This window comes from Canis aureus, chromosome 3 (assembly GCF_053574225.1).
Source record: "Canis aureus isolate CA01 chromosome 3, VMU_Caureus_v.1.0, whole genome shotgun sequence".
NCBI classification, from domain to species: domain Eukaryota; kingdom Metazoa; phylum Chordata; class Mammalia; order Carnivora; family Canidae; genus Canis; species Canis aureus.
The window spans coordinates 25,957,082-25,982,966 of record NC_135613.1 but is presented as its reverse complement, the minus strand read 5'-3'; the positions used below and the strand labels follow the sequence as shown (position 1 = coordinate 25,982,966).

The following is a 25,885-nucleotide window of genomic DNA, read 5'->3' as shown; positions in this document are numbered from 1 at the left end:
AAATTAAAGTGAAATGCAGAGTTCTCTATTAAACAACTAGTTAATAGTCAAGATGCAATTTATATTACAAAATCTAACATTCTCTCTAGCAATTTATACATGATATTTATCCCATTAATAGTTATTAGATATAGCTAGTCTTATGGCAATAAAAAAGTCAGATATTAGTTGAAATGATCACCCTTCAAAATGAGCTCACAGAAAGTGCCTCTATAAATTACATATTTACATATAAAATCCATTTGTAACCCCTCAAAATGAAACCATTTTATTAGCATTTCTTGTAATATTCACAAGACATTTCCTACCGCAGGCTGGGGGAAAGAAAAAAAGCAACAGAATAACTGATGTTTAAAATGTATTTTTATTTTGCAGACTAATTATTCTTAAGTACTATAAATGCACCAAGAAAAGCTCATAATAGAAAATCAGCAAATTACAAAGGACTCAGCGCTCAATACATCTTTCACATAACATTTGTTTGCCCACCACAATGAAGATAGAGAGCTGAAATTTATATTTGTAATATAAATTTAAGTAATTCAATAATGAAAAGCAAGTGGAGGTGAATGGATAAATATGTTTTTTTAACAAGAAACATTATCACTGACTAAACTAAACATATTTGAACTGTTCCCAAAATACTCAGTCCAAGCACATATTTTTGAAAATGTGTGGGTTTTCCCCAAGAGACACAGAACTTTGACATTTTCTCCTGGATATATTGGACTTTCAGACCTCCACTCCACATCTGGAAAGAACATTTCCAACTCAGCTTGATGTAACTTCTAAAAACCAAAGTGAGAGCGATTCTATACTTCGTGACTGAGACTTGACTATGACAGTCAACAGAATGTTAGAAATGAAGTAATCAAAAGTTTATCATCCCCAGTGGGAAGAAAGGAACATGGAACAAAAGATGCATTTGCCTCTTCTGCCCTTTAATTTGTGAACACCATACTTCTCTCCGTCTGTCATGCCAAGAAAGAGAAAAATGAGGATTTTTTTTAAAAAAGCTTATTAATATGAAACATGATCGTTTCATCTAGACTTTTATCAGCCCTCTCCCCCCAAGATTTTTGATTAAAAATAAAAAAAAAAAAATCCAAGTACTCTATAGACTACACCTAGATTACTTTGCTCCAAGGCCAAGGAAAATGTTTACGATTCCAAGATCCATTCGGAGGCATGTATCTGCAATGCGTAAGCTTTTCGTTGGCAAGATCAGTCAGTATCAGAAAGCGTGCACTGTTTAAAAGGTTAAGTGGATGAAGGTTAGAACGACAACAAAACCATCGATTCACCAAGAAGTTTTTGGGGTTTTTTGTTTTTGTTTGTGTGTGTGTGTGTGTGTGTGTGTTGTTTTTTTGTTTTTTTGTTTGTTTGTTTGGCCAGGTAACCGTACAATAACGTCGGCCCTGAGGAATCAAAGAGAACCTGTAAGCCCCTGCACGGTCTCAATTACCGTCAGAAAAACTGCACCGCGGGGTCGGCGGGAGCGGAGGAGACGCAGATCGCTAACGCGGGATGAGACCGCGACCGTAAACCTCATCACAATTTTCACCTTTGGATGAAACGTGGGAGGGGAGCGAGAAGTTTCGGCCTCGGCTTGTCTGCAGACAGACAAGATTTAAAGGACCCCGGGAGGAGGCGGAGAGGGGCGAGGATGCGGCGTCCGCGGCGCCGCGGCGCAGCCCCGGGCTCCTGGAAGGGGATGCGGAGGAGTGGGCTCTTATGTAAGCGCACGCCGGCACCGAGCGCGCGCCCCCGGCCCGGGGCACCTCTGGGGGCACCTCTGAGCGCGCCACAGAGCTCCCCGGCCTCTCCCGGCCTCTCCCCGGGGTGCCCCCCGCCGCGGCCCCGCGTGCACGCCCCCCAGACCCGCCCGGGGCCGGAGCCCCGCTCCCCCGGCGCCGCGCGCCCACCCCGGCTCCCCCGGGCCCGCCCCGGCCCGCCGCTTACCTCGCGCGGCCCAGACCACGCCGCCGCTCAGCAGCCCGGCCAGCAGCAGCCAGGCGGCCGGGGCCAGCGCGGGTGCAGGGCGGCGCAGCATCGCTCGGGCTCCCGGCGCCGCGGCCGGCCCGAGGCGGGAGCGGCAGGCGCGCGCGCGGGGCGCCGAGCGGGGCTCTGGCGGCGGAGGCCGGCTGCTCCGCGCCGCGGCGAGCTCCGGGGTCCGACGAGCCGCCGCCGCGACGCTGGGCCGCGCGCTCGGGCCGCGGGCGCCCTCCCCTCCGCCGAGGCAGCGCTGGGCTGGAGGCGGCGGCAGCAACTAAGATGGCGGCGGCGCGCTCTCTCGGGTCCGGCGAGGGTACCGGCGGGGGCGGGGTGGCGGCGGGAGGGGCGCGCGCGGGGAGGCGGGGAGGCGGGGAGGCGGGGAGGCGGGGGCGGGGCGGGGCGCGCGCCTCGAGTTGCCGGCAGAGCTCGGAGCGCGCGCACGCGGGGCCGCGCCCGGGGTACCTCCCGAGCGGCCGGGAGAGGTCCGGCGGCTGCACCCTCTGCATCAACCCCTCACCCCTACGCTACGCGCGGCCCCAGGCTCCCGGGCCAAGCAGTACCCCGGGGCCGGCGCCCGCCTTCCCGCCCCGCGGAGTGCAGACCCCCTGGAGGGGCAGGGCCAGAGGGTGCAGCCCGGGGGCCCCTGAGCGCCAACACGCTGGGCCACCTCAGGCAAGGCACGTCGCCTCCCAGAGTCCTGGCGTCCTCTTCTGCGGATGGAGGTGATGACAGGGAGCCTGCCGGGTCGTGAAAGGTTTTCAAGGAGACGGAGGTCAGCAAAACGCACTTTGTCAACAGTCAAGGACCGCGCAGCACGTGCTGCCGCGGTTCAGCCCTGGGAGGGGCACCCGCTGCCCCCAGGAGTCTGTCCTGAATCTGTATGTACAGATTCCTTCATTCGCTGGAGAAATCTGTGACGGCTTTTTAAAGATGGCTCGTGCGCGCCCTTTCTCGCTGATCTTAGTAGGATCCCAATGGTCCCTTGGAAATTCAGAGCTCCAACTGGATGGAGAAGGGTTCTTCCCCCGGGGGCTTGAGTCCTCCCCTTCTCCCCTGGTTCCCCCACCTTCCCTCGGCCCCTGGGACCGCCCCCCACGAGAGGTAAGGACTGGCACAGTCATGGATGGGTTCCAGTGCCAGGCACTGTGCCCTGTGAGACATGATTGGCTCCATTTTGCAGATGAAGGAACAGAGACTGAAAGGTAAAATGACGTCCCCAGATGTGACACGTGTAGTGAAAAGAACCATCAGCCCTCGAGGACAGGGCGGTGACATTAGGGAGACCCCAACAGCAAAAGCTAAATAAAGGTAAGATGTGAACTATTCCAGACTGTGCTGGAAGAACTATCCGACTGTGCTTTGGAACACTGTATTTGTCATAGCTGTGACAGCTGAGAGGGTCTGGCAGGCTGGTGGGTTTTGTGGAGGTGGGCTTGGGATGGCATTCCGGAGGTGCCCCCCAAACCCGGAGGCTGGGAGAAGTAGGAGCAGAGCAGAGGATTTATTTAGGAGAATAGTGGGTGAAGAGCCCCCAAAAGTGGATTCAGACCAGAGTATGAGGTGCCTTAAGTGGCAGGATGGCCCCACAGGCCACAGGAGGACCTTGAACAGCAGTGATCAGAAGCATGATGTGACCTGATGGGAATTCCAAAGTGACCTGTAATGGAATATGCTCCTCCCTTCATTTGTCCCTCAAAGGCATCCTCTACCAAAGCCTGCAGGTTCTATCTTTCCTTCCCCTGCCACCCCCTTCCCTGGATCTGAGAGGACTAGACTCTCCTTGGGTAGACCCTTCCCAAGGTACCTGCCTATCAGGTTCCCACCATCTCCAGGCCTCACTGCCTCACTCCTTCTAACCAGCACTGCAGAGTCATCCTCTCCAGCCGTTGCTTTTGCTTCCCTCCCACTCTGGCTCTTGTGAGCTCCTTGTTGCCACTTTATCTGGTCCAGACAGCTCTGCCAGGCTTTCAACCCACAACCTCATGCCCCACCCAGCTGACCTCAGGGCCTGCTCTCTCAACACAGTCTGTGCTCAAGTTCATTTCTACCCAAGGCCAGCATTATATAGCACATCTTCCGCTACCTTTGCCCCAAGTCACACCCAGGCTGTCTCTTGCAGAAAGTCCTCCTGACCCTCAGGTCATCCCTCCCCCATCCCCACCTGCTCTGAACCAGGCAGTGTCTAGGATTGATAATGTGCTACGCTGTGCCATTGACCAACTAACCCATGTGTGTCCCTGGGTTAGTGCTCTAGTGAAAAGGACCCAGACAGTACAGTCAGACAGTGCCCAACAGGAACTCTAGCTGCTTCTACTATGAGTGATCTCAACAAGTCACAGAACTTTGAGTCACTTTCCTCACCCTATGAAGAGATTAAATGAGATAGCAATACCTATTTCCTGGAGTTGTCAGAATTAAATGAGATGATGCAATGAAAGTGCCTCGCAGACCTTAATACATAGTATGTCTAAACGCACAGGAACTTCTCTTTTTTTCCCTCGGGAATCTTCCGAGCTGCTTGTATACTACTGAACATACAGTAGGCACTCAATAAATACTCAGAGATGAACTAAATGAATTCCTGTATTCATTTTTGTATTGTGGACCTCACACCTCAGAGGATAAAAAAATACCCTGTAGGTTTCCAGGGACCTCTGAGATTTACAAAACACAAAATCAGAAAGGTATAAATCTCAGAACTATGTCTTGAGTCAATAGGATGATGCCAAGAGGGAAAATGTAATGTATTCAGTTCTATTAGAAACACAAACAAAAGCTCTTTGGTGTCTGGAATCCTGATCCCTTTATCTTCTTACCCTCACTGTCCCTGCAAGAAACAAAGAGGTAGATCAAAAAGGTTCAGCGGCAGGTGGGCAGACAGAAGGCTGGTGAGCTCGGTGCAACCTGCGCACGCTGAGATTTTGCCCACGGGAGAGTTAGTCCAGCTGCAAGGCTCAGCTTGACTGTCTTGGAAGCCAGGGAAACCAGTGAACTCAGTTCCCAGTCTGCCTAACAATAGCCTCGGCCATATTGGCACTTTTCAGAGGTCTCCACGTGATGGATTAGCTAATCCTCAAAATGGCCTTGAGATGGGGATCGATCCAGTCTTAACAGTTAGCAGAGACGAGTCTCTCCTTAGCAGAGCCAGCCGCTGAGAGAGCAGGAGCACCAGGGGTCCCGGGGCAGTGGGAAATGAGGCGGTGCCCAGGCTTGTCCTAGTCAGGGTCAGACATGGAAGAATAAGGAGGGGGCTTTGATAACCAGGCCAAGGAAGACTTGAGCTTCAGGGCATATATTCAACCTGTCTGTGCAATAGGGTAGAAGAACACAGAATTTCTAGGGTGCTGGAATCTTCTGAAATGATTCTACAACAGTCTCTACTAAGCTCTTTACTGGGGACATTTCATTTATGCCTCCAGCAACCTTTCCAGAAGGTATTTTTATTGTGCTAGATGAAAAAAATGTAAAATTTGATGAAGGAACCCATTGCTAGAAAGAAGGACACCTGGGATTCAATTTTATATAGGTCTGAGCCCCAAATAATGCCTCAGCCACTACGTGAAATGACACCTCAGATACCAAAGGAGAAAAAAAAAAAGTCCTGTGCAGGATCCTGCAGCGTGGAGTCATCAACCTGGTCCACCACAGTCACACGTGGGGCTGTGCCACCTGGCAGCTCTTCTGAAGCCATGGGAGGCATCCTCATCCAGCCTGGGTTTCTCACCAAGACAGTCATTCCCAGGTCCAGGGTTGCTGAGAGATGGAAACATGGTTGCATGAAGGAAAACTCTTTGCCAGGAAGCTGAACTACTCTTAGGTGGCATGTTAGGACTGTTAGCACAGTGTGCGCTAGGCCAGTGTTGGTGGGAGGCAGGTAAGCAGTCACTGTGGACAGTGTGTGAATGATATGCTTGGGAGTTAACCCACTTTAGGGATGCAGCAGAAGAAGGCTGTAGGAATCTTGATGAGAGCTACCACTTATAAACTCCCCCAAATACTAAAACCATAGCCCCTAGCACCATTACTAGGGTCCCCCTGGAGCCCCAGAAGCCTCAAGATCAGGCCCTGTCTCTGCCTTCTGGTGGCCCAGACAGGTCTCTCCATTCCTGTGAGAAGAGATTATTAATGAGGGGCAAAAGTACCAGAGGCTCCAGCTGGACACCTGAGCTCAAACCTGTCTCTATCCATTTCCTCTCCTTTTGCAAAATATCCATTTAATTTTGTTTTATGGCCATATTAAATAGTTACAAGTCTCCAAGGTCAAATCCGGAAAACAAGGGGCTCAGAAAAGTCTAGTTCCATTCCTGTCTCCTCCTCTCTGTCCCTGCCCGCCCTTAAAATTACCATCTTGTCTGTTTTTGGCTTCTCCTTCCACCGTGGGTTCTTAAAGTACAAGCAAGTATTCGAATGTATTTCTCTCCCCTTTCTTAGATAAAAAGAAGTGTATCACATCTGCATCTTGCTTTTTTTCACTTAATAAAATATCCTGGTGATGGCTCCATCTCAGTATCCCTTTCAGAGCTGCATTGCTCTCTCTCATGCAGTATGATATTCTGATATAATGAGAAACAGATAGTTGGTCTTCATCTCCAATTCCTAGCACAGAGCTGCTTAATCCCTTGGAGTTTCCTGAAAAAGAGGAGCATCTTTTGTTGCAATGACTCTACTCCAGGCAGGCTCCTGGATGGGAGCTAGTCAACAGAATAACCAAGCCACGATAGAAGCTTGGAACTTTCAGCCCCTACCCCCACCAATTTGGGAGGAGAGGGGGGCTGGAGATCAAATTAATGATCACATCAATGTGATGCACCTCTCCCCAAATCCCTGAACTACAGGATGCAGAGAGCCTCTGGGTTGGTGAATATAACCATGTGCTGGGAGGGTCATGCACCTTCATCCTGTGCTCAGGACCCTTCCACGCCTTGCCCCATGTATTCCTCATCTGGCTGTTCACTTGTATCCTTTATAACAGCCTTTATAACAATCTGATCAATGTAAGTAAAGTGTTTCCCTGAGTTTTGTGAGCACTTATGGCAAAACATTGAACCTGAGGAGGAAGTCATAGGAATCCCGAAAAAGATACCCAAGTTAGACAGAAGTGGAGATCACCTGGGAACCCACTACTTGCAAATGGCATCTGAAGTGGGGACAGTGTGAGAATGAGCCCTTAACCTGTGGGGTCTGCACTAATTCTAAGTAGTTAGTGTCAGAACTGAATTTTTTTTTAAGATTTTATTTATTTATTCATAGAGACACAGAGAGAGAGAGAGAGAGAGGCAGAGGCACAGGCAGAGGGAGAAGCAGGCTCCATGTGGGGAGCCCGATGTGGGACTCGATCCAGGGTCCCCAGAATCAAACCCCGGGCTGCAGGCGGCGCTAAACCGCTGCACCACCAGGGCTGCCCCTCAGAACTGAATTTAATTCCAGCACACCTAGTTGGTGTCAGCAGAGAATCAGAGAATAGCTTGGTGTAGAAAACTCACACATTTGGTGTCAAAAGTGTGACATACATATAACATTTATATGTCTGACATACATACATGTAACGTTTTCATTCATGTGGACATACCAGACTTAATCAGTTCTCTATTGATGATCAGTTCTCTAATTCTCCCACACTGACCAGTTGTTTCCAGTCTTTTGCTTTTACAAAGAGAGCTGCAGTGAGCCTTTTTGTGTTTCTTGCTAACTGTGTGGATTTCTACCTCTTGGTTAAGATACTTCATCTCTCCAATCTTAGTATCAATTGTAAAACAAAGATAAGTCTGTGCCTGCCTCACTGGGGGTTAGTGAGGAATATATGAGCCAACACACAACATTAGCTATCATTATTGTTCATCACTGTCCAAAGACAGAGCTTCACACCTCTCTGGAATGGCAGAAACTCTGACTTAGGAAGGGACATCCCTGTGGTCTCCAGGGAGTCAGGTTGAGGCTTGACAGTTTGTTTCAGACTCCCTCTAATGCTTTCTTTTTTTCTTTTTTTTTCCTCTAATGCTTTCTATGGCTCTCCATTTGCAAAGGAAGTAGGAATTCCCACAGATGCAACATCAGCTATCACTGGCTGCTGAGAATTTCCAAAGAAGGAAAATCTCAACTTCCCATAGAAGCCAGGAAGCTCGCTTTTGCACTCCCAGAGGTGGGACAAGGATTGAAGTTTCCTATTTATGCTTTTCCCAAAGGTAACACACAGCAAAGTCCCCTCCTCTCTTAGGACGGGCAGCTGGGAAAGGCAGAGGACCTACTCACTTTTCTGTATAGCGGAGGGGAGGGGTGGCTATTTCACTCTGCAGCATGAATTATACACACAACGCACTACACACACAAACAACATATGGACAGGCACGGACTGTCTGTGGATACACAAGCCAAATATGATGTGCCCTGTCTGCACACTACATCCCAATGGACAGGACTGGAATAGGTGTATGGGAAGGAGCAAGGAAAGAGAGAAAGGGTAGGGGCAGAAACAGCACAGCTTCCCCAGCACCACCGAGGGAACACAGGCACTGCTCGAGCATAGTGGAAGCAGCACGGGCCTGGGTTCTATCCATAGTTCCATCATATTTCCTGGAATTGGGGGGAGGGTAGGATAAAATGGTTTAAAAAATAGGAGGAATGTCTTACATCATCTGGATTAAGACAGACCTGGGTTCCAGTTACTAGCAGAAAAAAACAGACAACCTACTTACTGTGAGCTTCAGGTTCCTTAACTATAAAATGGGCATATAATAATAATAAATAAAAAAAAAGAAAAATAATAATAATAAATATGCCCTTTAGATTATTGGGAAGATTGAATGAGAGGTTGCATAACAAGGGTTTATCTCCATGTATGGCACATAGTAGGTGCTCAATTAGCAGTAACTGTTCTCACCAGGATGATAATATATGTGACTATGCTTTGAAAAGTCTGAGGAGTTGATGATGGCTATAACTGCTTTCACAGTGGAGCCTGGGGGACTCAGTCAGTTAAGCCTCCAACTCTTGATTTCAGCTCAGGTTGTAATCTCAGGGTTGTGAGATCAAGCCCCCCATTGGGCTCTGGGCTAGGTGTGGAGCATGCTTAAGATTTTCTCTCTCCCTCTGCCTCTCCCTCCCCCACTCTAAAAAAATATTTTTTAAATACTGCTTTCACATAGCACTTTAGAGTTTGCATTTGTTTAGCATGCTCCCTTTTTTTGGAGGGCATCTATATACTCTGGGGCCTCATGGCAATCTTCTTAGTAGATGTTTTCACTCATTCCTGTTTAACTGATGGGAAGCAGGAGTTCAGAGGGGTTAAGTGATTTGACAGTGGAGAAGTAGTGCAGCTGGCCTCAGGTGAGACTCTTCTGGCTTTTCGGTGCTTTTTCCTTGCCTTTCAAACTCCCTTAGTCATCAAACACCAATAAAAAATCAAGAGCCAGAGTTCAGAATTTCTGGCCCTTTCAAGCCTCCAGCTCATTTACTTGCTCAGGATTACTTCTCTTTCTCTCCTTCCTCATCTGCGTCTCAGGGATTAACCACCTCACATAAGGAGTGTTTACTATGGGCTGGCCTCACCTGAAGCCTGCTGTGTGCACGGTCTGATTCTGTGCTAGCAGCAATCATGTGCGATGAACACCGTTATTACCCTTCACTTCCAGAGCACAATACCAGGGCTGAGAGAGGTTAAGTAATTTGCCCAAAGCCACACAGCTAAGTGGGAGAGTCAGGATTTGAACCTAGGTCGTTCTGACTCCAAAGTAGAAGCTCTTACCCATGACATTACTATCTCCCAGAAGCTGCTCGATGGTGAAAGTTTCTACATGGCCCTGGAAAGTCAGAGGCATCAAGATGGGAGAATTGCTTGGCTGATCCCCGTCTGGCTCGTGATATGGTGAGTGGTCAGGAGGGAGCCAAGAAGTTCAGTGGGGCATGAGGGGAAGCAGATGCCCGACCAATGACCAGGCCTCCTACTCCATCCCAAAGGGCAGCCAATACGTCCCCTCTGTGTAAGGACAGTCCTGTCCTGGTCATCGCAGGCCGGCTCCCATGCTCACACTCCTGCAGAGAGGGTCTTCTCTCTGCCTGTAGCCCTTTTCAGATAACTCAGCCTTTCTTATACCTTCTCTCATTTCACCCAAAGTCAGCCACTTCCTAGCTCGGTGGCCTCTCCTTTGTTTTGTCATCTATGAAACAGGGATCAGTATTACACACGCCTAAGAGGGATGCTGTGTGGATTAAATGTGATAATGCACAGAAAGGACTCAGCACCGTGCTTGACACGTTGTCAGTGTTCAATCGATGTTGGCTGTCACTCCAGTGAGGACGGTTTTGGCCACATGTGGACAGGGAGGGGTATGTGTGTCGGGGGCGGAGTGGGGGGGATTAATTCTCTTCTCTCTGCCTTTCCAGATCCTGAGGGTTCTTTCAGAGCCCTGAGGCCTGAGCCCTTGCATGTGTGACTGGGGAGGATGAGCTAGGTGGCTTCCTCCTGGAGCCTCCCTTCCCTCTGGTTTGACCACAGCCCCAGTCATCTTCAGGGCCTGCAACGTCACAGCAAGGCTTGTTGACATGGGCCTGGCACTGTCCCATTGTCTGTTCAGCCTACAGGAAAAGCAAGGAGAGAGAACCTTACCTAGAGAGGGACTTCTGCTCCTGCTCCTTTTTGCACTCCCAAGGGCCTTCTGTTTCTAGTCCCCCTCGGGTCTCAAGTGGCAGGAAGAAAGGGAGAAGTCCTGCTCCTTTTTTCCTCTCAAGCCAACCTCCCCGACATCACAGTGCTGGGCTTTGATCATCCAAGGGCATTGATTTAGGGGATGCAAATGAGGAGGCTGTCTGTGGAGGGAAGATAGTCTTCCCCAGGATGGCAGATAAGTCTCAGAGAATTCTCAATGAGCCTTTCTGTGGCTAGCTTGGCAGAAGCCAGGGAGGAGGCCAGCACAGCCTGGGAAACACAGGGACCCAAATTTCAAGAAAATGCTGAGCAAGTAGGGCTGTCACCCTCTGCCCAGGTCCAGGGAGGCAGGGGCAACCCAGTGGCCTAAAAGGGGAGGGGAAGGGACCAAGTAGGAATCTATTAATCCTACTGTCCCATGATCCCCTAGCTTCACAGCCCTCAAGGTGCAGTGATAGGAGAATGAGGGAAGGGTCCTTGACCTGCAGGCTGCAGGCTGGGTCCCTGAGCATTCAGTGCAGGAGGCCTGGGAGCCCGAGGAAGAGGGAAGAGGCAGACGGGGAGACTAAGGACAAGGAGCCCCAGATGTGTGGCCCGGGGTAAGGAGGCTCTGCTTGGCACTAGCTGGGCAAGCAGTGGGCCGAGCTGAGACTAAAGCTCATGTCAGCTGCCTCCAGGCCTATGTAGGGCACCTTCCAACCAAAGGAGGCAAGCATGGGCAGGGCAGGCCCCAGACAGCCCAGCCCTGGAGCCACAGAGACCAGGGGCAGTCCAGGCCTGTGTGCTGGGAGGGCAGAAGGAAGAGAAGCCAAAAACACCTCTCGGTCCTTCTGAAGAGGGTCTGCCCCCTGCCCATGGGACTTGACTGCCACCCCAGGAATGGAGGAGGAGAGGTTGCAGCATTAACCTCCAGCCTCTACATTGACTCAAACCTTCCCTGGGGCCCCACATAATCACAGTGCTCTGTGAGTCACTCCACACGCCCTAATCACAAGAGTCCCTGCCACCCTGGGCTGGGTACCTGCCAAGGCCCAGACAAGCTGTCCTGATGTCAGGAAATCCTTGAGGAAAGGTCTAGACTCCTCACTCCTTCAAAGTTCTCACTTGCCTATAGTTCCAAAGGCTGGGCCTCCGGTGCTTGGCCCTGAACAGGATCTGACTGGGGGCCTGGCCATGCACGCCCCATCCCCGAGTTTCCCCCCAGAGCTCCCGTCTAAGCAGGGCGAAGGGGAGGCAGATGTTAATTTGCTCATCTTTGCTAATTTGAAAAGGAGCACAAACAGCAGAGCTTGGTTGCACTGCTCTGCCGAGGGTGCAGTTTAGGTCCAATTATGTGTTATTAGCGCATCTACTCTTTGTTCCCCTGGCATATTAATTGCAGGTCTAGTATTGTGGCAATTAACACAATTATGGGCTCTCTCTTCCGGCAGCCTGGAATCTACATGCTTCCGGCCAAGGAGCTGGGCTGCTGAGATGGAGGGAGATGCCCACTGGGGAAAATGGGTTGGATTGTGTCCCCCAAAAAAACCATATGCTGGGGGCACCTGGGTGGCTCAGGTTATGATCCCAGGTCTTGGGTTCGAACCCTGGTCCAGCTCCCTGCTCAGTGGGGAGTCTGCTTCTCCCTCTCCCTCTGCCGCTCCCCCTGCTTGTGTGCTCTTTCTCTCTGTCAAATATATAAATACAATCTTTAAAAAGCAAAACAAAACAAAACAAAATACCATATGCTGAAGTCCTAACCCCAGTAGGACTTGGAATGTGACCTTCTTTGGAGGGAGGGTCTTTACAGACATCATCTGAGTTAAAATGAGGTCACTGGAGTGGACTAATCCAATATGACTGGTGTCCTCATAAAAAGGGTGCATTTAGTCACATAGAGGGAAGATAATATGAAAATACAAGGAAGAGGCCTAGAGCACACTCTCCTGCACGCAACCCTGATCACACCTTGACTTTGGATTTTTGGCCTCTAGAACCGTGAGACAGTACATTTCTGTTGGTTAAACACCTACAGGGGTTCGTTAAGGTAGTTTGAGCAAACTCACAGATCCACTCTGCTCCAGGCAGAGTCCCCCGGGGGTGGGGGTGGGGGAACAAGAAAGGCGGGGGAGAGAGGGGCCACTAGCATTGCTGTCCCCTCTGAAGCCTCAAGCAGGAATCAGCAGGGATAGTCAGCACCTCCCTCCCACCAGACACCTCTTCCCAGGGCTTGCCCCGCATTCATGTCACCTGTGTTCTTCTGGCCCTGGGGCCTTCATTGTTCATGGGACTGCTGCTGGAGTTCCTCCTCCTCTCTGAGCCCTAACAGGGTCACTTGGGTTGGCTGATCTTGGATGAGTCACTTCCTTTCCCTTTGGTATCCCCTTACCTTGTCAGGTAAACAGTGTATGTTATTTCCCAGGTTAAGCAAGTTAAAATGGTCAGGTAGCTGCACAGCTCTTTACAGCTTATAAGGTACTTACCAAAGACCTGTCTGCTTGATACAACCCTAAGGGGTTCGTTCCACCCTTAAGCAACCCTGGGAGGTTGGGATGACCCCTGTATTCTACAGATGGGAAATCTGTGGCTTGGAGAAGACAACCTATAAGCAGCAGGATTCAGAACTTGAGCTCTGATTTTACACCTAGTACTCTTCCTCCACAAAAGCAGTTCTTATGGAATATTCTACGGAATCCTCTATGGAATATGTAAGAAATATAAAGAGTTCTGTGGTCAAATAAAGTAAAAGCTAAATGACATGGATGTCTTCATTGCAGGACTTCTCAGAGCCTTCAACATGCCATGACTTTCCATAAGAATGTATACAGCATGCAACTTTTTTTCAGCCTTCTTTTCCTTTTGTGGGACACCTGCTGTTTCAGACAGCACTGCATGAACTGCTCCAGGATGGCAAAACCAGGTCTGAATGGGGAAGAAGAAGCTCAGTGGGAGGGCCCCTTCCTACCCCTGCTTTTCCTCTTCCCCATGGCAGGCTGGCGGAGCACCAGGGATGGTGTCGCTGTGGGATTTCCTTATGCAGAGGTTCAGCCAGCACCAGGGCCCAATAGCGGAGGGTGGCTTGTCCCTGACCACACAGCATTCTTCCCTTTAGGCACCACTGCTACCCCCTGCATGTGGCCCTGGTGGCCTGCTCCCACATCCTCACCTGCTAGTGGAGCGAGAGAGAAACAAGCATGTTTCAGATAAATAAAATAGAGCACGATAGAAAATAGAAAGTAAAATAGGGTGGTCAGTTAGGATCCTCGGAGAGGGTATTATGATCTGAATGCTCGTTTCCCCTCAAATTCATATGTTGAAATCCTACCCCCTAGAGTGGCCGTGTTAAGAGGTGGGGTCTTGGGGAGGGGAGTAGGTCATAGGGTGGAGCCCTCACCGTGAGGTTAGTGCCCTTGTCAAAGAGAGGTCCCCAGAGCTCCCTTGGCCCTTCCATCATGTGAGGACACAGAGAGGAGACAAAACCTGGGGAGAGGCTCTCACTGGAACCCGACCACGCTGGCACCCTAATCTGGGACTTCCAGCCTCCAGAACTGTGAGAAATGCATTTCTGTTGTTCATAAGACACCCCGTGTGTGGGATTTTGTTACAGCAGCCCGAGGAGACTAAGACAGGGGGTGACATTTAAGCTGACAAAGGAAATTGAGGATTCGGTGGTGTAGGAAGAGCGGTGCAGGCAGAGAACCAGCTCTGCGGTGGGGCAGGCTCAGCATGTCTAAGGGATGCCAGGCTGGTGGTGCAGAGGAGGGGATGGTGGTGAGAGCTGAGGTCAGAGATGACCTGCAGCTGGGTCCCTGAGGCCTTGGCTGCCCACGATAGGGAGGGGAGGTTCGTATCCTGAGTGCAAAGGGCAGCTACTGCCCTACAGAGTTCAGGGTGTAGACCTGGGAGGTGTTATTGGTGTTTTCTCAAGCCCCAGAAACGCAAGCAGCTTCCAGACCCAACCTTTCAGGAAGGCCCTTGAGCTGGGAGTGGGACAGCGTATTCTCAGAGGCAGCAAGAGTCAGAAGCTTCAGAAGCTCGAGATCACTGAGGCAACATAGTCGTTGGGAGAGGCCAGCCGATGGTGCAGACAGACACAAATGGACCCAAGACCCACAGGGCACAGAGCCACACTCTTCCTTCCTCACTTGTGGACTGGCTGGGGCTTTGCCAGGACCCGGGCGGATAGGCAGCAGCCTCTGGAACATTACCAAGCGGCTCTTAAAGCTTCCACCTGAGGGTGGGGGGTGGGGGTGAATGGGTGACGGGCACTGAGGGGGGCACTTGACGAGATGAGCATTGGGTGTTATTCTATATGTTGGCAAGTTGAACACCAATAAAAAATAAATTTATTATTAAAAAAATATTAATAAACATTGCTAACTGAAAAAAAAAAAGCTTCCACCTGCAATGACCCTTCACGTCTACCCATAGGTCATTAGCTAAAGCTTGGGCCACACTTACTGGAAAGGGGGAGGGGGCTGGGAGAACCTAAGGGGCAGCACTGACTCCCATGAGCCTTTTTACAGCCAGGAAACTGAGGCTCTGACACATAGAATAGAATCAACCAAAGTCGGGGGCTAATGGTGGTGGTCCAGTGCTCTCTCTGCAGTGCCCCACTCCCTCCTCATCTCCCAGCCTCTCCTTCTGGCTAATGACCTTGAGGAGCTTAATCTCCTAAGCTTCTCTGCCCTCAGCACCCAAGCATGAGCTCGTCTTCCTGGCTTCTCAGGTACTAGGACATCCCCTCTTGTCTTTCCTCTCCCCAGAGACAAATGCTTGGGGTCCTGAGCAGATCACACAGCCTGGGGAGGGAGGTGGTGCCAGGAGCAGATCCAGCCAGCACCAGCAGGAATGCACCAGGCCAGGTAGGTAATGGTGCACTGCTGGTTTTCCAACACCACCCAAGGACTTGCCGTGACACATCACTCCAAATGTTTTCTCCTTCTGAGGCAGCTTTCTGGGCCTCTCCAGCTGCCCTCTCTCGGTCTGGCTACTGGGGAGGAGCTAGGGACCAGCCAGGGCACACACAGGCCTCTGCCACTGCCTTGCCCTGACTCCAGCATGAGCTGCAGAGCATGGCTGAGAGAAGGATGGCCCATGGGCAGGTGCTGGAGTTCTGAGGGGCCCTCCTGACGCCCTCCGCTCCCTGCATGCAAGCCTGGGTATGCCATCCCTGCTCTGCCTCTTTGGTGACCCAGCCTGTCCTTCCCCATGGGACGCTGCTCTGCTGCAGCCTATTTCCAGATCAGCCTGCTGCAGTGGCCTTGGAGACCACAGGGCAAAGCCGCCTCCTCTCATCCCTGCCTCCTCAGCTCATATTCAGCAAGTCTTCGGTCAGCAGTTCCTGACTGGCTCAGTGGTACAGCTGGGCTGGGTTAACTCTCCGGGAGTCTAGAGAAGTTGGGGGTGGAGGGAGGTCATCCAGATGGCTCAGGGTTTACCCACCTCTGGAGCAAGCCACGTGAGCTGGGAGGATCTGTGAGAGCTACGGAGAAGGAAGGTTCCGGATAGAAACCTTGAGGGACCAGAGTCCAGGCCGCCCCTCTCAGGGTATGTCCTCTCTGCAGCCCAGGCAGCTCTGGATGGGGGGGTGGGGGTGATTCAGCCAGAGAAAAGTCCATGGGCCACCTTTTCCTGGGAGGCTGGACTCCTGCGCTGGGACAGATTCCCAAGGGATGAGCCAGCAAGAGCAGCAGGCTGAGAAGGGTGGGTGGGCAGGGCTGTTGCTGAGGGAGCGCCAAGGGCCCTGGCTCAGGAGCTGCCCACAGAGGCCAGTGAGGCCAATGAAGCCTGGGAGGGTGTGTGGGCACAGCTGAGGGGGAGACTGGCCCCCCCGGGACCTGTCCTGCTGCCCCTGAGCCAGGCCCCATCTCCACTCACAGCTGAGCCCTGCACCCTGGGGCCTGGGGCCAGGCCTGCTGCTCTGGCTCCCCAGGGTGGCTGGTGTTTTTCTTTCACACAAACACAGGGACGCAGGAGGATGTGCAGCCTACGGGAAACAAAGAGCTATTTTTACCGCCTCATTGTTTCCTCTCCCAGCGTCCCAGCTCCCAGGCCGAAGGACATCTCAGGCCTCCCTCCTTACACCCAGGGGCCTGCCGGCTCGGCCCTGCCAGGTGGCCCTAGCACAGCCATGCTCTCCCTCAGGCGCAGCCCCAGAGCCCCTCTACAGAAGATGGCCATGAGGGATCCCTGGGTGGCGCAGAGGTTTAGCGCCTGCCTTTGGCCCAGGGCGCGATTCTGGAGACCCCGGATCAAATCCCACGTTGGGCTCCCGGTACATGGAGCCTGCTTCTCCCTCTGTCTATGTCTCTGCCCCTCTCTCTCTCTCTCTCTCTCTCTGTGTGTGACTATCATAAATAAATAAAAATTAAAAAAAAAAAAAAAAAAAAAGATGGCCATGAGGCTGGAGAGGCACACAGAAGGTGCCAGAGCCAGGCCTGGGAGCTCCAAGGCCGGTGGGTGTCTGGGCCTGTCTACCTTCCAATACCTGGCTATTTCAACCTGCAGCCTGTTCAGAAGAAACCCCTTAAGGGACGCCTGGGTGACTCAGTGGTTGTGCATCTGCATTTGGCTCAGGGAGTGATCCCAGGGTCCTGGGATAAAGTCCTGCATCAGGCTCCCCTCAGGGAGCCTGCTTCTCCCTCTGCCTGCGTCTCTGCCTCTCTGTCTCTCATAAATAAATTAATTAAAAAAGAAGAAGAAGAAACAACAACCCTTTGAGCAGCCCAGCCCCTGCCTCAGGGGAGGTCAAAGTTGGGCCCAACCCCCTCCCCTATCCTCAGCCCCAGGGGTCAGAGTTGCCAGTTCATGGAGACAATAAGGAGGAGCCTGGCCTTCAGTCAGTCTGGTAGGTATGAAATTCTCCCCAGCCAGTCACTCCCCCACCATTGCCTGTGGGGTTGGGGGGCAGGCACTGAGGCTCACAAAGTGACTCTGCGCACGTCCCAGACTGGGAAGCCGGTTTGACCATGCTGGGTGGTGTGTCCCCATCAAACAGCTCATAATCAGGGGCGCCTGGGGCGCTCAGCTCAGGCAGTTAAGCATCTTTTTTTTTTTTTTTTAAAGATTTATTTATTTATTCATGAGAGACAGTGAGAGAGAGGCAGAGACACAGGCAGAGGGAGAAGCAGGCTCCATGCAGGAAGCCTGACGCGGGACTCCATCCTGGGTCCCCAGGATCACACTCTGGGCTGAAGGCGGTGCTAAACCGCTGAGCCATTGGGCTGCCCAAGCGTCAGACTCTTGATCTCAGTTGGGGGTCTTGATCTCAGGAGTCATGAGATTGAGCCCCACAGCGGCTCAGCGCTGGATTGAAACCTTGAGATCTTGTGAGGGGGAAGGGCATTAACTGGAGCAGTCCCCCAGCCTCCCGGAACCTGCAGAGCTGAGGGGCACCCCCAGATGGACCCTGTCGCAAGAAAAAACCCAAAAAAGCTTGTAACTGTCACAGCCTGATTTGGAACCCAGGTGTGTGCAGCTGAGCCCAGAGCCCCAGGAGGACCTCTCCTGATGGCAACCACTGCCTGAGGCCTGGAGGGGCTGCATCTTACTCCTTTGAGGTTCAGTGGGGTGGGGAGGGACTTCAGGCCCTGGAGGCTGAGATCTGTGACCTGGGAGGGGAAGGAGGGGTGCTGGGGGCTCAAGGCTCAGGGCACAGTGGCTCCCCTGTCCTCTTGTTTGCTCTGAAGCAGAGCCGGCTGCAGTGGGAAGGAGCCTCTGGCAGTGACGGGTTTTTTTTAACTACTTGATCACGATCAAGGATTTAATTTTATCCCCTTCCCTGGCTGGCTGTGATTCTATTTGGAGTTTCTGCACAAGCTAGTGAGCAGGAAGGTCTCTGGAAGACAGGACTTCCCCGCCTCTGGGCTCGGCAAGGCCCCTCCTTGCCTGTCCAGATTCTAGGAGGTCCTTCTGGGGAAACCCTCAGCCCCGCAGGTTGCAGGTTTGAGTGAAGGCTGAGGGACTGCACCAATTAACACCCTCCTCCCTCGAAAAGCTGCTTAGCAGAGGGAGAGGTGTGGGGCGGGCAGGGGAGCAGGAGCCGCTATCCCTCAGCCGCTATCAAGGGATCATCTTGGCTCTTTCTCACTCATCAAAAAAGTGATTAACAGGGGCGCCTGGGTGGCTCAGTCCGTTAGGCATCTGACTCTTGATTTCGGCTCAGGTCATGATCTCAGGTTGTAAGATTGAGCCCCATGTTGGGCTCTGCGCTCAGAAGGGAGTCTGCTTGGGATTCTCTCTCTCCCTCCCTCTCCCCCTCTGCCCCTTCCCCTGCTCACCTTAGCACGCTCTCTCTCTCTCTCAAATAAATAAATCAAAAAAAAATTTTTTAAAGCAGCATTTCACAAGCACCTGACGGTACCTATGGCCACATTCCTCCCCTCCAGGAGCTAGCTGCACACATGCCTTCCTCTGAATAACTTTTAAGTAGAGGGAATGGGGGTGGGGGACACCATCACGTGACTTAATGATGCTCATATGGGCCAACCACCCACTGTGGGCAGGTCTCTGCTAAACTTGTCATCTGCATTATATCATAATTCTCAGCCACAGCCTTAAGGGATAGATGCTCTCGTTCCCATTTTTCCAGTAAGTTGGATAATTTGCCCCAAGTCATGCAGCTAAGTGGCAGAGCCTGTTCCTAATCCCACCAGGGATTAGGAGCCCAGGGGTCTTACTGTCTCCCCAGCCCCCAACTGCATGGACATAAAGATTTATATTGTGGGAGTAAACAGTATAAACCAAGGTCAAGAGAGAATCAACTGGACTCAAAGCATTGTTGGTGTGGAATCTGTCAAAGGTACAATCATTATTATTATTATTCCCATTTTACAGATGAGGAAATGACTGAGACCTGCTCAAGAGTACAGAGGTCACAGTAGGGAGGCTGGGCTCCTATTCCAGTCTTCAGTCCCCAAATTCTGACCTCTCTAGTTGACCTCACATGGGGACAGCTATGCTTCGAACCAGATACTGGCCAGGGGCTATGAACAGGAAGAGGCAGAGAAAAGTGGAAGAGGAACCTATTCTAGAAAAACCAGCTTAAAAAAGAAAGAAAGAAAGAAAGAAAGAAAGAAAGAAAGAAAGAAAGAAAGAAAGAAAGAAAGAAGAAAGAAAGAAAAAAGAAGAGAAAGAAAGAAAGAAAGAAAGAAAGAAAGAAAGAAAGAAAGAAAGAAAGAAAGAAAGAAAGAAAGAAGAAAGAAAAACCAGCTTAGCTTGGAGAACTGCCAGGTCCCCACGAATGGGCAAGAGGTAAAGAACAGGAGTTTGATGGCTGGCTCGGGGCAGCCACTGGGGCACCGTGAGTTGTTGGGAGGCCAGCTTCACCCAGCCCAGCCCAGCCCAGAACCTTCTTCAGCCCAGCCCGAGGACCTAGCACCCAATGAATATTTAACAACCTAGGATGTCCAGACACAACAGGACTTAGAGAACACTGACAACACCCAGAGTGGTCCTGGGGTCCCAGAGAGGGCATTGGGCAATCCAGTGATGTGGGGTGTACTCTCCACCGCCTACCCCATCAAAGTAGCAGCTCCAAGCATGGAGTCTGGGGTCAGACAAGCTGGGTTCATGTTCTGACTGTCCACACTGACCTTTAGCAAACTGTGTAACCCTCACTTCCTCTTCTGTAAAATGGGGATAATACCATACTTACCCATACAGGACTGAAGATGGTGTATATACAGTCCTATGCACCTGCACACAGGTAGCACCCAATGCACATTCCTTGCGTTATTAAGATGGGGACGGGGCAGTAACCTGCATAAAAGATGTTTATGAAAACCCCCTTCCTTCAAGGGCTGAGGCTAAAGACCAACGAAGTGGAAACTCTCAGAGGTTCTGGGTCTGAAGTCCCCTCCCAGGGCTGTGGATGTGGGGCGGGGCTCCCACAAGTGTGCAAACAGGGAAGCCACCTGTTGCACACTCTGTTCCTTCTCTAGGGACTCGGGAAGAGGCCCAGGCAGGGCAGGGTGTGGCTCTGCTCTGGGCAGCAGCTCCCCTGACCTCCTGGCCTGGCAGGATGGGCAGGTCCCTCTGGGAAACCATCCGTGAGGGGGCAGTTCTAATGTCAAGGACGAAAGTGAAGGCAAGGCATTGGCTGATACTCAACAACCATTTCACTGTCCTTATCCTTTCAGGAGGCCTTTTTTAATTTTTTTTTTTTTTTTTTTTTTTATGATAGTGACAGAGAGAGAGAGAGGCAGAGACACAGTCAGAGGGAGAAGCAGGCTCCATGCACCGGGAGCCCGACGTGGGATTCGATCCCGGGTCGCCAGGATCGCGCCCTGGGCCAAAGGCAGGCGCCAAACCGCTGCGCCACCCAGGGATCCCAGGAGGCCTTTTTTAAAATTAGGACTAGCAGCAATGGTCACCCCCAAATACCCCAAATCTCCTAAACACCCAGTTATTTCTCAAGAGACGTGGGTTTCCTCATTGGACAGAGAAACATTTTCTTTATTTTATTTATTATTTTTTTTGAGAAACATTTTTTAAACATGGCCTCGGTGGATCCCTGGGTGGCTCAGGGGTTTAGCGCCACCTTCAGCCCAGGCTGTGGTCCTAGAGTTCCGGGATCGAGTCCCACATCAGGCTCCGGGCATGGAGCCTGCTTCTCCCTCCTCCTGTGTGTTTGCCTCTCTCTCTCTCTATGTCTATCATAAATAAATAAATCTTAAAAAAATAAGTAAATAAACATGGCCTCAGGTCAGTCTGGGACTATTTCATCTGGGAAAGGGGTGGGTGTCATGGGCGATCGGCAAATTGAGAATGCCCCCGGCAGGCAGAGCAGGTGGGTAGTGGTGGGGTCCCCTGGGACCCACAGAGCTCCCAGCCCTGGAAGCTGGCTCCAGCCCCCACCACCGAACCAAGTGCCACAGAGGGATCAGTTTCCCTGCTACAAAGGGTCCTGTTCAAAGGTTGGAGCAGCCTGGATTCTCCCAACTGCTAGGCACCTGCAGGGGTGGGGAGAAGTAGCGCTACATTCTCAACCACCCTCCCCCCAGGGCTGGGAAACACCAACAAAAGCCAGGGTGCCCTGCCCCCCTTCTCAGCCCATCCTCACCTCCCCCACTCAGCCGGGCCCCAGGTGGTCTAAGGCCCCAGCAGTCCCAATCCACCTGTTGTCATTTCTGGCTGGATGCACCTGTACCTAGAAAGGTGAAACCAGAAGGTTGCCTGCCGTGTGGGCTGGGGGACCCTGACTTCAGGGCTGCCCGCAGTGTTTCCCCTTGGCCTGCTGAGGTGTCCCGACTCCTCTTTCTTGGTGGCCTAGTTCTCGTTAGAGACACAACGAGTTAGACAACCCTGAGATGGTATCTCCCTCCGGGCCCTCCCGTTCCAGGCTCTCTGCTGGGGGTTGGGCCATGGCTTCCAGGATGGCCAGCCCCTCCCTCTGCTCAACCGCTCAGCTTGGAAGAGCAGATTGGCTCTGAGGCTAATTCCCGACACCACAACTCAGAACACAAATAATTTACCTTACATGAGCTCTTGATTTGTCTCTTGTGATGTTTGGCTCACATAGCTGTTTTTGTCTTTTTCTCAACAACCATGAAATCCTTCCCAGGAAAGGAAGTTACAGGGAAAGGCAGGCCAACTCAATGTATGAATGTAAGTTAGCTGAAGATGGAATAGGCCGTCTTGTGAGGCAGTGAGTCCCCCATCCCAGAGGGTATTCAAGCCAAGGCTAGACAAGCCCTTTTTAGAGATATTTCAGAGGCAACACACACATCTGGTCACTGTGTGGGCTCCTAGGCAACCTCCAACATCTCTCCCAACACTGAGAGTGAATGATGTCGATTGTGTTGTCCGTCCTCATATTCTATAAACCCCACGGTGTCTAGCACCCGGTGAAACTCTTTGAAAAGGAAATAGAAGCAGTGAGTCCATGTAAGCATGAAAAAAAAAAAAAAAAAAAAAGACCTAAAATGGGATGATGAAGGATGGAAATGAAAGATTCTAGAAAATGCTTCCAAAGCAAAAATTCCTAAAGAAGGAATGATTTCAGCTTCTAAACTTGAATATACAGCTGAACACCAATAAACCCCCCATTTCAGGGATGAGAGAAGAGGCGGATATTTCATTTGGACTTTTGCTACAAGCAGCTCAAGACTGCTGCCGTTGCACAGGATGCTGGGGTGCCTAGGGTGGAGGGGAGCCCCTTTTGGGGTGCTTAGTGTCTGCTCGGGTGGGCCTGGAGGGGCGAGGTCACCTCTGAAGACTACTGACCTGTCTGATCTAGGACGATATTTAGAATCTCCAGGTCCAAAAGGAGGCTCAGCCTTCTACGGACCCATTGGCTAGGCTGGGAAGATCTCAGAATTCTTCCAAAGCCCAAGCTCCGAGCCAGGTTGCAGGCAATTAAACCAGCAAAAGTGGTGCTTTCTTGAGGAGAGAGGGCCCAGTAGCAGAGCCTGTGCGACATGGGGAAATCAGTGAGTGCACCCAACAACTCCGAGGGAGAGAACTCAGCTCACACACCACACTAGTAAAAATCTTTATTGTTAATTTTTTTCCCTCCAACATATGATATAATTTTAGTCCAAATATGGAGCCACAGCAACACCTTTGCTTCTGCTCAAATGACAAGACAGATTGGGGTCGTCACTGTTCCGAGAGGGAGGCCGAGACCTCGGCAAGGGTGGACTGGGGCAGAGCGCGCACCACAGGCCAGGACTCGGAGCCTTTATGGGAGCTACAGGTACAGAGAGAGGGCAAACAGCAACACGGCACCGGCGCCTGGTGACAGATGTCACAACCTGGGGGAGAAGGGCCGGAAAAAGCTTTTTCCCCAGGGGCTCAGCTGGAGCTACAGGACAGAGCCAGGAGTGAGTGTGTCTGTGGGGGCACATGCGCACGTGTGCCTGCACACACGGACCACCTCTCCCAGAAGACAACGCTCTTCAGGCCCCTGCTGGAGTCCCCACAGTCCTTGTTCCTTGGGGATCAACGGTCTTTGCAGGTTAACCTGAGCAGGTCAGCTAAGCAGGGCTGGGGGCCCATGTGTGGAGGTCATGGCCATCTAAACTGTGACCTTCTGGTGCAAGGCCCAGGCAATGCTCAGAGGACAGCATGAACCGCCCACACAGTTCCAGGGCAGCTCCAGTGATCCATGACTGCCCCAGCCCTGAGAAGGGGGAAATTTGGCTCAAGAATCTTCTCCTGGCTCTGGGCACCTGGGGCATTTACTATCTCAGGAGGAGGGTGGAGGCTCCCCGTCCTCCTGAGGCCGGCATCTTCCTCCACTCCCCACCCAGGGTCCACTCTGGTGAAAGATACAGGGAGGAGGGGGGGCTATCCCCAAGGGCAGAAGGGGGGGCAGGTGAGAAGACCTGGGGTTCTCTTCCAGCCCTTTACATACGGCTGCTCTGCAGTGTGTTTCTGGGGACTGGGTTGAGGGCCAGCCTGATGGGACCTGCTCAGCGAAGGTCCCAGTTGGCACTTCGTAAATAAACGACGACTCTGTCCACTGCAGGCTGACATGAGAGACCCTTCTGAAGTCAGTGCAGTGAGGGGCACAGGTCTGGGCTCTGAGAGAACCCGGAGTGCTGGCCAGGGCCTACTGCCCAGCAGCAGGTGCCTTGAGAGCCTGGCTGGCAGAGGTCGGGGCTGGGTATTTAGAGCCAAAGGCCTCTAGGGCCTTGTGAGCCAAGCTGGGGCCTCTGTGAGGGTTCTAGGTTCCCAGGCAGAGACCTCTGCTCCACTGTGGGGTCTCCCGGCTGGGAGCAGCTCCCGCCCTTTACCCAGGGAGCCCTGGATGAGGCTTCAGGAAGTAGAGATGGGGTGAATGGCTGGAGAGCCAGAGCCGCCCAGTGCACTGCTCCTCTGCTCAGCAGGGGCAGGCCAGAGAGGCCCTGCCGGCGCTCCAGCACTTCCATTCCCCCGATGGGGAGCTGGCTGCTGGCCAACTCATGGAACTGATGCACATAAATCCTGCCTAATGATCACCTCTAAGCTCTGCCCGGCTGGTCCAGGACAGCACAAACCTCCTTGGGGGCTCTGTTTTCCAGCTGTAGACCATGCACGGGGTCTTGAAGGGTCCCCTTGCCAGTGGAGCCAGGTGTGGTCACTAAAACAAATGCACATTGCAGGTGGACTGAGCCCCCTAAGGTGGGGGGGAGCCCATGGCAACGGGAGTCATGGAGGAGCCAATGAGAAACCGAACACACATCTCAGAAGCCAATCAAATGCAAACACAAACATGTGAAAGTAGCAAGCTCTTTGTGTAATAAATATTGCAAAGCGCACTTGGTTTCTTTCTTTTTTTTTTTTTTTTTTCTTTTCAAGTCAAATATAACAACCAATGTCCCAAACCCTGTTTTCAGCATTCAAAAGAGAGAAGCTGGTGCTACCAGCAGAACACCTGCAGCCAATCACAGAAAAAAAAAAAAAAGTTTCCCACTAGCTGGCCAATCAGAATCCTTTTCCAGTTTAAGCAGCCAATCGGGCCTCTTCACATTCCTAAAAAGTGACCTAAATAAAGCACCAGATCTCGGAGAGCTTCCTGGGAAGCCATCTACCGAGGCGCAAATTTAAAAAAAAAAAAAAGGAAAAAGGAAAAAGGAAAAGAAAAGAAATAAAAATAAAAGGTTTCTGTTGGTCAAGATTTAAAAATAAAGGGGTTTCTTTCTGCCAATCATGAGTCCGTCCCTTTAAGCCAATTGTAACTGCATCACCAGTGACTCCCTCGATGCCAGCCCTGCTGAGTGACTGTGGGGTGGGGTGGGTGGGGTGTCGGGGCAGGGGGAATCGGGAAGGTGATCTGCTGCCACTCAGCTGGCCGAGTTCCACACAGATCTCTTGGCCCTTGCCAGCTTCCAGGGTGTTCCAAAGGGTTCACAGCTACTGCCTCCGGTCCTCCGTCTCCGACCTGGAAAATGCCATCACCACATCCTCTGCACCTGCAGATCAGGGGAAAGAACCGTTGGCTGGGCCTCTGGTGTCGGGCTGCAGTCAGGACAATACAAGGTGGCCAGGGTCCCCAATACACTGGTCCATCATGCTCGTCCACTGCACTGTGGTGCCTCCCCAGTACACAGTGCTTCCAAGGGCAGCCCATCTCCTCTCTGGGCCTTCCCTACAGCCTGGCCAGGGCACACGCCAGCAACCCTGCCATAGGGTGGCAGGGGGAGTGCAGGGGTGAGGCTTGAGGCTTGCTCAAGGCTATGCCACTGACAGGTCTGAGTGACAAGAACCCAGGGCTTCTGGTCCTAGAGCAGGGCTCTGCTCACATCCCTTACTCCAAGGTCACCAAAGCCAGGGGTGCTGGGA

General features: G+C 51.9%; 2 protein-coding genes and 1 long non-coding RNA gene across 8 annotated transcripts in view; 1 reads left to right on the top strand and 2 right to left on the bottom strand.

Moving 5' to 3' along the window:
- CLSTN1 (calsyntenin 1) overlaps nucleotides 1-2,267 on the bottom strand; it is an 82,917-nt gene extending 80,650 nt beyond the window's left edge. For 3 of the 4 annotated variants that reach the window (XM_077891294.1, XM_077891293.1, XM_077891295.1), the window contains exon 1: nucleotides 1,963-2,115. In XM_077891294.1, the coding sequence (XP_077747420.1) occupies nucleotides 1,963-2,053 (91 nt within the window). In that variant the 5' untranslated portion in view covers nucleotides 2,054-2,115. Of the gene's footprint in view, nucleotides 1-1,962 lie in introns of all 4 variants that reach the window. The other variant, XM_077891296.1, reaches the window with a different exon arrangement.
- A 185-nt stretch (nucleotides 2,268-2,452) lies between these two features.
- Nucleotides 2,453-19,672, top strand: LOC144310388 (uncharacterized). 3 transcript variants are annotated; one of them, XR_013376091.1, is made up of 6 exons: nucleotides 2,453-3,303; nucleotides 8,019-8,177; nucleotides 9,759-9,856; nucleotides 13,393-13,535; nucleotides 15,382-15,480; nucleotides 19,454-19,672. It is a non-coding gene; the product is annotated as an uncharacterized LOC144310388 (long non-coding RNA). The 3 variants fall into 3 exon arrangements; XR_013376093.1 differs by lacking the exon at nucleotides 8,019-8,177; XR_013376092.1 differs by lacking the exons at nucleotides 2,453-3,303; nucleotides 8,019-8,177; nucleotides 9,759-9,856; nucleotides 13,393-13,535; nucleotides 15,382-15,480 and adding an exon at nucleotides 15,491-16,165.
- A 3,415-nt stretch (nucleotides 19,673-23,087) lies between these two features.
- CTNNBIP1 (catenin beta interacting protein 1) overlaps nucleotides 23,088-25,885 on the bottom strand; it is a 52,629-nt gene continuing 49,831 nt past the window's right edge. The window contains exon 5 of the mRNA XM_077891297.1: nucleotides 23,088-25,515. Coding sequence (XP_077747423.1) covers nucleotides 25,457-25,515 — 59 coding nt within the window. The 3' untranslated portion in view covers nucleotides 23,088-25,456. The remainder of the gene's footprint in view (nucleotides 25,516-25,885) is intronic.